Consider the following 12,492-nt stretch of genomic DNA (forward strand, 5'->3'; position numbering starts at 1 on the left):
CGCGTAAATCGGAGTACAGAATGAAGTTGAAATTTAAAACACTAACAGAGAAAATGGAATAATGCCATGTTAAATGTGTGGACTTACTGTACAAGTCTTCCTTCTTGGTCGTCACCTCACCTTCAATGTAGCTTCCCACGTATTGCCAGAGAATTACGCATGTTAAATGTGTGGACTTACTGTACAAGTCTTCCTTCTTGGTCGTCACCTAACCTTCAATGTAGCTTCCCACGTATTGCCAGAGAATTACGCATGTTAAAGGTTTTCCATACGCTGTGAGACTAGTCTTCTTATCTATCGCAACTAATATTAGTGAGCCTATCAGCTACAATTATTAGTAAAGGAGAAACAAAAGAAACTAGCTAGGAAGCTTCCCATATGATGTTAATAATATTGCCAGAGAGTTAAATCGGATCTAATTGACACAATAAAGACAAAGGCTCTGGGCTACATGCACCACACACAGCATATCATCCAAACTCTTCTTTCTTTATTGTTTACAAGAAAAAAGAACTTTCCCCTCGTTTTTTCAATTCCTTAATCTCTAGCATACCAAAAAATCGATGGCTGCAGAAGTAGTAGGAGGAGCTTTACTCTCTGCTTTCCTTCAGATGTTGTTTGACAAGATGGATTCCAAGGATGTCCTTAACATCATCCGGAGAAAGAAACTCAACAACAGGCTGCTCGAGAAGTTGAACATTAAGCTGCTGTCAGCTGAGTCGGTGCTGAAAGATGCTGAGGACAAGCAAATAAAACACCAAGCTGTGAGGAAGTGGCTTGCTAAGCTCAAGGAAGTAATCTATGATGCAGATGACTTGGTGGACGAGATTAATACTGAAGCTTTGCGATATGAGATTGAAGGTGAATCTGAAAACACCTCACAACAGGTACTAAAATTCATCTCAACTCCATTTACTGCTTTTAACAAACAGGATGTGGAGTCGAAGATAGAGGAAATCCTTGATAGATTGGACTTTATTTTTCAACAAAAGGATTCCCTTGGCCTCAAAGTAGGTGTTCAAAACAAACCTCCACGAAGAACACCATCAACTTCTTTAGTAGAAGAATCTGCTGTGTATGGCAGGGATGATGACAAAAAGGCTATCCTTGATTTGTTGCTATCAGATGAAGTTGGTGGCAATAATATTTCAGTGATTCCCATAGTGGGCATGGGCGGGATTGGCAAGACCACCCTTGCTCAGCTCATTTACAATAATGACTATGTAAAGAACCATTTTGAGATCAAAGCATGGGCTTGCATCTCAGATGATTTTGATGTTTTTAGAATCACAAAAATAATTTTTGAGTCGATTACATCTCAAACATGTGATATTACAGACTTGAATCGACTTCAAGAAAACTTAAAGCAGAAGTTGGTGGAAAAGAAATTTCTCTTTGTTTTAGATGATGTGTGGAATGAGGATTATATTGAGTGGGATAAATTGAAAAGTCCTTTTGAATTTGGAGCATGTGGGAGTAAAATTATTGTGACAACATGCAGTGAAAAAGTTGCAAATATGGTGCGAAATGTTATGAATTATACGCTAAAAACAATGTCTGAAGATGAATGTTGGTTGTTATTTGTTAAGCATGCCTTTGGTAATGTAGAGCTATGTGCACATCCCGATTTGGTAGGAATTGGTAAAAAACTTGTTAGAAAGTGTCAAGGTCTTCCATTGGCCGTAAAATCCCTGGGTGGTCTCTTGCGTAATGAAGAAAATCCACAAGAATGGGAGAGAATTCTAAAGAATGACATATGGGAGTCATCTGAAAGGGAACATAACATTCTTCCATCCCTGTGGTTGAGCTATTATTATCTGCCTCAACATCTTAAAAGATGTTTTGCTTACTGCTCAGTTTTTCCAAAAGATTATGAATTTAAGAAAGAAGATCTAATATTACTATGGATGGGAGAAAATCTTTTGGAGCCCCTTAGAAATAAGACTGCAGAAGAAGTTGGAAAGGAATACTTCAACGATCTGCTCTCAAGGTCATTGTTTTAGGGCACTAAGAGTGGCAAGTTTACATTGCATGACCTTGTAAATGATTTGGCTATGTTTGTATCCGGTGACTCTTGTTTTAGGTTGGATGACAACGTCTCAAAAGTTGTAAGAAAGAGTACTCGTCATTTGTCAGGTTTACAATGTGACCTCCATTATATCAAGAAATTCGAGGATTTATGTAATAAGAAGATATTGCGCACTGTGATATTGAAAAAAATTTATCTATCTAGAGATGAATACTTGATGCATATTCTTGAACAGTTGCAATCAATGCAGTACTTAAGAGTGCTTGATGTATGTGGAGGTTTTTATAATACGGAAGAAAGTCCTTGCATGACAAAGGTGCTCAACTCCATTGCCAATTTGAAGCTCTTGCGACATCTGAGGTTCGATGGTACTAGAATTAAGGAAATACCTGATTCAATTTGTAATTTGTACAATTTACAGACATTAATACTAAGAAATTGTGGCCTTACTAGGTTGCCTGATTCAATTGGCAATTTAAAACAGCTAATTTATTTGGACTTATATCGTTCTTGGATTGGAAAGATACCGGATTCAATTGGCAATTTGAAACATCTTGGGTATATGGACTTAAGTTGGTCTCCGATTGAAAAGATGCCAGATTCAATTGGCAATTTGGAAGATTTAAGGTATTTGGACTTAAGTCATTCTTTGATTGAAAAGATACCCGACACAATATGCAATTTGCATGAGTTGCAAACATTGAAGTTGTACAGTTGTTATTATCTTGAACATTTACCAAATAGCATCACAACGCTAATCAACTTGTGCCATCTCGGTATTTCGCACGATGAGCTTATGTTCTGGACAGAATTGAGAGAGATGCCACCCTAAATGTGCAAGTTGAAAAATCTGCAAACATTACCAGTGTTTGTCGTAGGAAAGGATAGCGGATCCAATATTAAAGAGTTAGGTGAGCTTCAACATCTTCAGGGACGTGATCTTCTTATCAAAGGACTTGAGAATGTAATAAATGAGGAAGATGCTTCGGGGGCCAAATTGAAGGATAAGAAGCGTATTACTCTACTTTGTTTGGAGTGGACGAGTGATAGTGATGATTCGCAGCTAGCACGAGTAGTTTTGGACGGACTCCAACCGCATAAAAATCTGGAGGAATTATATATTCGCAATTATGGAGGTACAAGCTTCCCGCCATGGGTTGGACACCATTTATTTTTTTGTATAAAATCTGTTACGGAATTGGGAGAAAAACAAGTAGCAACGGAAACAAAGAAAACGAAGAACAAACACACAATTTACGTGGAAACCCTTGACGGGAAAAACCACGGGCAGGGAGAAGCAAATCCAGTATTGAAAGATTGGTACAAGGTGAGCCAAATTTCGAGATACCCTAAAAACCCCAATCACGGCCGAACAAAAAATACAGATATATATATAGTACGGAAGAAACCCTAAAATTGAACAGGTCCGAGACCTCCGCTTCCACCACAGAGCCCCAAATTTTTCTCCAAAATTAGTTTCACCAAATGGGTCGCACCGCGAGCTTTTCGGGTCGGGTCAACAAGAATTCGGGTCACTAACTCTAACAAAATCTGTAATGCTGTCTGATTGTAAAAACTGTTGTTGGTTGCCTGCACTGGGACAGCTACCTTCCTTGGAATCCGTCGTCATTGCTGGATTTAATATGATGGAGAAGATAGGCAATGAATTTTACAGTGATAGTGATGGTTCTTCTTCTTCTTCTGCGATCACTAAACCATTCAAGTCGTTAAAAAGCTTGGAATTTTCATGTATGGCAGAGTGGATGGAGTGGTCAGTGGTGGAAGTTGAAGGTAACAGAGAAGAAGGTGGTGGAGTTTTCTCAAACCTTAGAAAGCTTGAATTGTCAAACTGTCCGAAGCTAAAAGGGGAGTGCTTACCGGATTATCTTCCGTGTTTGGAAACTCTTTCGATACGGAAAAGTGACCGCCTGGCGACCTCACTCTCAGGGCATCAATACCCATCGCTGCGTGTATTGAGAATATGGACTTGTCAAAAAATGAAGACATTCCCGGAAGGGAGCTTGCCCTCCGATATACAGTCAATTGAAATTCGGGAATGCGATGAACTGGTGTCACTTTTGGAAGAGTGATGGCCTTCCAATTTAAAATCACTTAAAATTTTCAGTTGTTCGAAGCTGTTCGTTCGGGGCAACATCACGCAGTGGAATCTGGGAATGCTCACCTCTCTTACATCCTTAGATATCAAAGAGCCCCAAATCACCTATCGGCCCGAGACCTCCGCTTCCACCACAGAGCCCCAAATTTTTCTCCAAAATTAGTTTCACCAAATGGGTCGCACTGCGAGCTTTTCGGGTCGGGTCAACAAGAATTTGGGTCACTAACTCTAACAATCTCCACCTTGACACGAATTCCATATAAGGAATGAAAAACATACAAAACTCCAATCTTCGATAAAAGTTGTCATCCTCTTCCACAAAAGCCCCTAAAGGCAAAGCTCAACAACAAATACCAACCAAGTCCAAGCAATGCTCAAACTTGGCTACTGGAAGTGCCTTGGTCATCATGTCAGCAGGATTATCATGAGTACTCACCTTGCTAACAACAATATCTCCACGAGCAATAACATCACGTACAAAATGATACCGAACATATATATGTTTTGTCCTCTCGTGAAACATCTGATCCTTAGTGAGATAGATAGCACTCTGACTATCACAATTGATGACCGTACTCTCCTGCTCAGAGCTCAACTCACCTATCAACGCCCTTAACCACATAGCTTCTTTCACCGCTTCAGCTATAGCCATATATTCAGCTTCTGTAGTTGATAGTGCAACTGTTGCTTGCAAAACAGACTTCCAACTGATAGAAGTATCTCCAAGAGTAAATACATAACCAGTAGTGGACCTCCTTCTATCAAGGTCCCCAGCAAAATCTGCATCAACATATCCATTTACACCCTCCTTACTTCCACCAAACTCTAAACAAGTGTTAGTAGTGCCTCTCAAGTACCTTATAATCCACTTGACAGCTTGCCAGTGTTGTTTGCCAGGATTAGCCATATACTGGCTCACAACACTAACAGCATGTGCAATGTCAGGACGGGTACACACCATAGCATATATCAAACTACCAACAGCACTAGAATAAGGAACGTGTGACATATACTCAATATCTCTATCCGACTGTGGTGACATATCAGCAGACAATCTAAAATGAGTAGCTAATGGAGTACTTACAGGTTTAGCGTTCTTCATTCCAAAACGCTCCAGAACTTTCTCAACAAAAGATCTTTGAGTCAAGAAAAGTTTACCTGCAGATCTATCTCTCTCAATCTCCATACCAAGAATCTTCTTTGCCGCTCCCAAATCTTTCATCTCAAATTCACCACTCAATTCTGCTTTCAATCTGTTGATATCGGATTTCTTCTTGGCCACTATCAGCATATCATCAACATAAAGCAACAAATAGATAAATGAGCCATCTTCCAACTTCCTAAAATACACACAGCTATCATATTGGCTTCTAGAATAGCCATGGCTAACCATAAACCCATCAAACCGCTTGTACCACTGACGAGGGGATTGCTTCAAACCATACAAGGACCTTTTCAACAAACACACATGATCCTCTTTTCCTTCAACCTCGAAACCTTCGGGTTGCTGCATATAAATTGTCTCCTCAAGCTCACCATGCAAGAAAGCGGTCTTCACATCTAGTTGCTCCAACTCTAAATCATGCATAGCAACTAGCGCTAACAAAGCACGAATAGAAGTATGTTTAATGACAGGGGAAAATATATCATTAAAATCAACTCCCTGTACCTGTGAATACCCCTTCGCTACTAGACGTGCTTTGTACCTCGCATCTTCAACACCAGGAATGCCTTCTTTCTTTTTGTAGACCCACTTGCATCCCACAATCTTCTTACCCTCTGGAGGTAATGGCAACTCCCAAGTGTGGTTCTTATGAAGCGACTCCACCTCTTCCTGCATAGCAATTAACCACTTTGCAGAATCCTCACATGAAATGGCTTCATAATAGTTGCAAGGATCACTGGGACTCTCGATCTCCTGTGCTGCAACACAAGAAAAAGTGACATAGTCAGCTAAACTAAAGGGCTTCTTGATCTCCCTGCGAGGTCTATCCTTGGCAATCGAATGCTCCTGCACCTCCTCAATTCTCTCTTCTTCCACATGAGTGGGTGTCTCAAATGGGCCTGAAACTGAACCATTCTGTGAAGTACTTACTTCCTCCACCCTAAACTCCACCTGCTTTGGTATACTGTCTGAAACAACGAGCTCCTTTTTCGGATGCAGCATTGCCATCTCATCAAACACAACATCCCTGCTAATCACAACCTTAGATGACTTTGGATCAAGAAGCCAAACTCTGTATCCTTTTACACCCTGCGGGTAACCAAGAAATATGCCCTTCTTCGATCTAGGCTCAAGCTTACCATCATTAACATGAACATAGGCAGGGCATCCAAACACCTTCAAATCTAAATAATTAGCAGGTTTTCCAGACCATACCTCTTTAGGAGTCTTACAATCGATTGCTGCCGATGGAGAACGATTCACCAAGTAGCAAGCTGTAGCAGCTGCTTCTGCCCAAAATTCCTGTGCTAACCCAGAATTCGACAGCATGCATCGGACTTTCTCCATAAGAGTTCTATTCATCCGCTCAGCCACACCATTTTGCTGCGGAGTTCCTCTAACTGTGAGATGTCTAACAATCCCTTCGTTTCTACAAAACTCATTGAAAACACCATCACAGAACTCCAATCCATTATCTGTACGAAGGCGCTTCACCCTTCTTTCCGTCTGCTTCTCTACTAAAGCTTTCCATTGCTTGAAGATAGCAAATACGTCATTCTTGTGCTTCAAAAAATATACCCAGACCTTCCTGGAGAAATCATCAATGAAGGTCAACATATATCTGCCACCACCCTTAGAAGCAGTACGTGCGGGTCCCCAAAGATCTGAATGAATGTAGTCTAGAGTACCTTTGGTTTTGTGAATTCCAGTACTGAAGCTAACTCTCTTCTGCTTCCCAAACACACAATGTTCACAAAACTCCAACTTTGAGATACTCCGATCACCAAGCAAACTCCGTTTGCTCAACATCGCCAAACCTTTCTCACTCATATGGCCCAATCTCATATGCCACAAACGAGTAACATCCGAATCTGACATGGACACTGAAACAGCAGCCGACCCCATTACCACAGAACCCTGTAGCCTGTATAATGTACCAACCAGGCTAGCTTTCATCACCACCAAAGAACCCTTCAGAACCCTCAAAACTCCACCTCCACCAGAAAAAGAACAACCAGACTTGTCCAAAGCAGATAAAGAAATTAAATTTTTAGACATATCTGGAACGTGACGTACCTAAGATAGTGTTCTGATAATTCCATCATGCATCTTCACCCTTACAGTTCTAATGCCGATGACACAGCAAGGATGATCATCTCCCATCAGCACAACACCTTTATCCACCGGAACATAAGAAGAGAACCAGTCCTTTTGGAGACAGATGTGAAACGAACACGCTGAATCCAAAATCCATCCCTGCTTGCCCGAACTATCCTCAGTCACTGAATAAACATCTCCATCTTCAATTTCCTCATGTGCGACACTGGCTTCGGCATGTTCCTTACTCTTTTCATTATTTTTATTCTGAAGCTTACGACATTCAGTTTTGATGTGCCCCTTTTTCTTACAGTAGTGACAAATAAGGTTTCTGAACCTTGACTTTGATCTTGGCCGACTACCACCATTGTTATTTTGATCTCTAGATGATGTTCTACCTCTAACAATCAAACCCTCTCCTCCGGAACTCCCAAAATTATTGTTATCCGAACTGCTGGTCAACTCCTTATCAAACAACTCCTTAGAATATAAAGAAGCTTTCACGTCCTCCAATTTTAGGGTTTTATTACTGTAAATCAAAGTCTCCCTAAAATTTTTATACGATGGAGGTAAGGAACGCAGTAGCATTAGGGCCTGGTCTTCATCATCATATTTAATGTCCATGTTCGCCAGATCCAACAAAATAGTAGAAAAGTCATCTATGTGTGTTTTAATAGATGTACCTTCAACCATAGAAAGGGTGTATAGACGGTGCTTCGCAATCAGTTTCGTTGTGAGATTCTTTGTGATGTACAAAGATTCCAACTTGTCCCATAAGTCCTTTGTTGTCTTCTGATCAAGGACCTCCCTCAAAACTTCATTGGACAAGCATAGCTGAATGGTGGATAGGGCACGCTCATCAACCTCGGCTTTCTTTTCGGCATCCCACGAAGACGGCATCTGCTCCTTGCCAACCAACGCCTTGTGTAAACCGTTCTGTGTCAAAATCGCCTTCATCTTGACTTGCCACATGGAGAAACTCATGTTGCGCTCAAATTTCTCAATGTCGAACTTTGTTGCCATGATCGAAAGAAAAAAAATTCCTAAATAGATCGACGCGGCTCTGATACCACTTGTTACGGAATTGGGAGAAAAACAAGTAGCAATGGAAACAAAGAAAACGAAGAACAAACACACAATTTACGTGGAAACCCTTGACGGGAAAAACCACGGGCAGGGAGAAGCAAATCCAGTATTGAAAGATTGGTACAAGGTGAGCCAAATTTCGAGATACCCTAAAAACCCCAATCACGGCCGAACAAAAAATACAGATATATATATAGTACGGAAGAAACCCTAAAATTGAACAGGTCCAAGACTTTCGCTTCCACCACAGAGCCCCAAATTTTTCTCCAAAATTAGTTTCACCAAATGGGTCGCACCGCGAGCTTTTCGGGTCGGGTCAACAAGAATTCGGGTCACTAACTCTAACAAAATCTGTAATGCTGTCTGATTGTAAAAACTGTTGTTGGTTGCCTGCACTGGGACAGCTACCTTCCTTGGAATCCGTCGTCATTGCTGGATTTAATATGATGGAGAAGATAGGCAATGAATTTTACAGTGATAGTGATGGTTCTTCTTCTTCTTCTGCGATCACTAAACCATTCAAGTCGTTAAAAAGCTTGGAATTTTCATGTATGGCAGAGTGGATGGAGTGGTCAGTGGTGGAAGTTGAAGGTAACAGAGAAGAAGGTGGTGGAGTTTTCTCAAACCTTAGAAAGCTTGAATTGTCAAACTGTCCGAAGCTAAAAGGGGAGTGCTTACCGGATTATCTTCCGTGTTTGGAAACTCTTTCGATACGGAAAAGTGACCGCTTGGCGACCTCACTCTCAGGGCATCAATACCCATCGCTGCGTGTATTGAGGAGGTGGTGAGTGGTGGCTGGTGCGTGTGGCGTGAACATGGCCGGAAACTGGGTAAACGGCGGTGGCCGGCGGTGGAGGGAAAAATCACCCCCGAACTTCGCCGTCTCGATCCGGGCGCGTCCGGCGACCGACGGCCGTGAAATTTCAGGGTTCGGCCGGAAATGGGAAGGCGCTCCCGTCTGGCCGGCGCGTGTAGCAAGGGTCGGCCAGAAAATTGGACGATTCCGGCGGCTGGTCGCTCTCTCTCTCTCTCTCCCCTCTCTCCTTCTCTCTCTTCCCCGGCATTTTTGCTAAATAAAAGCCACCATGGGTGACACTGTTCATCCACGTGGACCAATTAGGTGATGACACATGGTGTTACTGTTCACTTAAGCCAGATATAATAAAATATTACGGTATCCCGCGAACTTCAAACGTCCATAACTTTTTAACCAGATGTCCAATTTAAGCATGCTCCTAGTCTACGAACTCGTATCGATGAGTACTTGACAATCATACAAAAGTCAAAACTAAATTACACAACAACAAAAAGTCAACTCCCGGTACCTTTTGGACTGTTTGCACCTCGACTTGTTTTGCCCATAACTTTCAAACCGTAGCTCCGTTTTCGACGTACTACTAATCTACGAACTCGGGGCATCATGCACTTCGCCATGGTACCCTGGTCAACTAGAAATTTCAACTGGAACAAAAAGTCAACTTTTGACCCACTCGGTCAACGATCAACCTCGGTCAACGTGCACAAATTCCGGTGTGATTTGGGACGGGGTGTTACAACCTTTCCCCCTTATAAGAATTTCATCCTCGAAATTCCGCACGTCACTGGAACAGATAAGGATACTGATCACGCATCTGCGCTTCGGGCTCCCACGTTGCTTCCTCGACTAAATGGTTCCGCCATAAAACCTTAACTGAAGGAATAGTCTTGTTACGTAGCACCCATTCCTCATGATCCAAAATCTGCACTGGTTGCTCCACATACGAAAGATCTTCCCTTAATTCTATGTCAGGACTCTCGAGTATGTGTAAGGGGTCTGCAATATACTTCCGTAGCATCGAAACATGAAACACGTTGTGCACTCGGGCTAGCTCTTCTGGTAATGCCAACCTATAAGCCACAGGGCCAATCCTCTCTGTAATCTCATAAGGTCCAATATAACGAGGACCCAACTTACCTCGTCGACCAAAACGTACGACTCTTTTCCATGGAGATAGCTTAAGGAATACCCAATCTCCTACTTCGAATTCCAAATCCTTCCTATGCACATCGGCGTAACTCTTCTGTCGATCTTGGACAACCTTCAATCGGTCCTTAATGGTCTTCACCTTGTCCAAGGTCATCCTTAAATACTCAGATCCAACCGCATTATTCGTTGCAAGGAGTCTCTCTTCTCCTACCTCACTCTAGCACAAAGGTGTCCGACACTGCCTCCCATATAAAGCTTCATACAGGGACATCCCAATACTCGCCTGATAACTGTTGTAGACAAATTCTATCAATGGAAATTGTTCATCCCAGCTAGCGCAAAATTACATAATACAAGACCTTAGCATGTCTTCTAATGTCTGAATTGTGCGCTCCGCTTATCCATCAGATTGCGGGTGAAAAGCGGTGCTGTAGTTAAGTCTTGCTCCTAGTGCATCAGCCAACTTCCGCCATAGTCGTGAAGTAAAACGCGGATCTCGATCGGATACGATGGCTAGCGGTACTCCATGAAGACTTACAATACGTTGCGCGAACAATTGGGCCAATTTCTCGGGTGAGAAGCACTCTCTTACAGGTAGAAAGTGCGCAGACTTGGTAAGACGATCGATGATTACCCAAATGCCGTCGTACCTTCTAGGTGTGGGAGGAAGTTTGAATACGAAGCCCATGTTGAGTTCTTCCCACTTCCACACAAGAATAGGTAAGGATTGGAGTAGTCCTGAAAGCTTCTGTCTTTCTGCCTTCACCTGTTGACAAATCAAACACTTTGATACAAAATCTGCCATTTCTCTCTTCATGCCAATCCACCAATAATACTTAACAAGCATTCGGTACATTTTGGTACTTCCAGGATGCATCGTATACATCGAGCTATGCGCCTCTTCTAAGATCTCCTTCTTGAGTTCTGGGTTATCAAGAACGCAAAGTCATCCTTTATACACGAGGGCTCCATCCCTCCTTATGGAAAACTCTGGATCAAGACCTTCTTGTACCTTGCTCTTAATCGTTCTCAATTTAGGATCTTCCATTTGAGTCTCCAGTATACGATCCACCAACACCGGTCGCACCTGAAAACTAGCCATAAGAACTCCTGAAGGATGCATATGCATTAACACCCCCATCTTCTTCAACTCCACCATGAGAGGTAGTTGAATGGCTTGGATGTGAGCAAGAGATGCGATAGCCTTCCTACTCAAAGCATCTGCCACTACATTCGCCTTGCTTGGGTGATAATCAATCACACAGTCATAATCCTTCAATAACTCCATCCATCTCCTTTGCCTCATATTTAACTCCTTCTTAGTGAAAATGTACTTGAGGCTTTTGTGGTCGGTATAAATTTGGCATGTGGCCCCATACAAGTAGTGTCTCCACTTCTTTAAAGCAAGACTACCGCCACCAATTCTAAGTCATGCGTAGGGTAATTCTGTTCGTGCTGCTTCAATTGCCGTGATGCGTACGCTACCCCCCTTTGATTCTGCATTAGCACGCAACCCAACCCTTGATGGGATGCATCACAATAGACTTCAAAACCTTCATTCCCATAAGGTAAAGTTAAGATAGGCGCGGATGTTAACCTTTGCTTCAACTCCTGAAAACTTTGTTCACACCTGTCCGTCCAACTAAATTCAACCTTCCTTTCGGGTTAAGTTATGAAGCGGTCCAGTAATTCTCGAAAACCCTTCTATAAAACGACGGTAGTATCCCGCTAATCCAAGAAAACTTCGTACTTCCCTCACAGTGGTAGGGCGTTCCCAACTCAGCACTGCCTTCACCTTATCGGGATCCACTTAGATGCCTTCGGTTGACACGATATGTCCGAGAAAACCCACTTGATTCAACCAGAATTCACACTTGTAGAACTTAGCATATAGCTGATGCTGGCTTAGAGTTTGGAGCACTCTCTTCAAATGTCTCACGTGCTCTTCTTGGCTCCTTGAATAGATCAGGATGTCATCTATAAATACAATGACAAAACGATCCAAGTACGGACGAAACACCCTATTCATCAAA

The 12,492-nt window shown here is 42.3% G+C and overlaps 2 protein-coding genes across 2 annotated transcripts; both read left to right on the plus strand.

Moving 5' to 3' along the window:
* Positions 1-311: 311 nt before the first annotated feature.
* On the plus strand, positions 312-2,388 carry LOC132800464 (putative disease resistance RPP13-like protein 1). The gene has a single exon (XM_060814171.1). It carries the CDS (start codon positions 564-566, stop codon positions 2,001-2,003), a length of 1,440 nt encoding a protein of 479 aa, XP_060670154.1. The 5' UTR covers positions 312-563; the 3' UTR covers positions 2,004-2,388.
* LOC132800664 (putative disease resistance protein At3g14460) lies at positions 2,055-4,119 on the plus strand. Its single transcript, XM_060814874.1, has 3 exons — positions 2,055-2,805; positions 2,908-3,101; positions 3,634-4,119. The coding sequence occupies exons 1-3, from the start codon at positions 2,055-2,057 to the stop codon at positions 4,117-4,119; spliced, it is 1,431 nt and encodes a 476-aa protein (XP_060670857.1).
* The last annotated feature ends 8,373 nt before the right edge of the window (positions 4,120-12,492 follow it).

The sequence above is a fragment of the Ziziphus jujuba genome, chromosome 2 (assembly GCF_031755915.1).
Source record: "Ziziphus jujuba cultivar Dongzao chromosome 2, ASM3175591v1".
NCBI lineage: Eukaryota > Viridiplantae > Streptophyta > Magnoliopsida > Rosales > Rhamnaceae > Ziziphus > Ziziphus jujuba.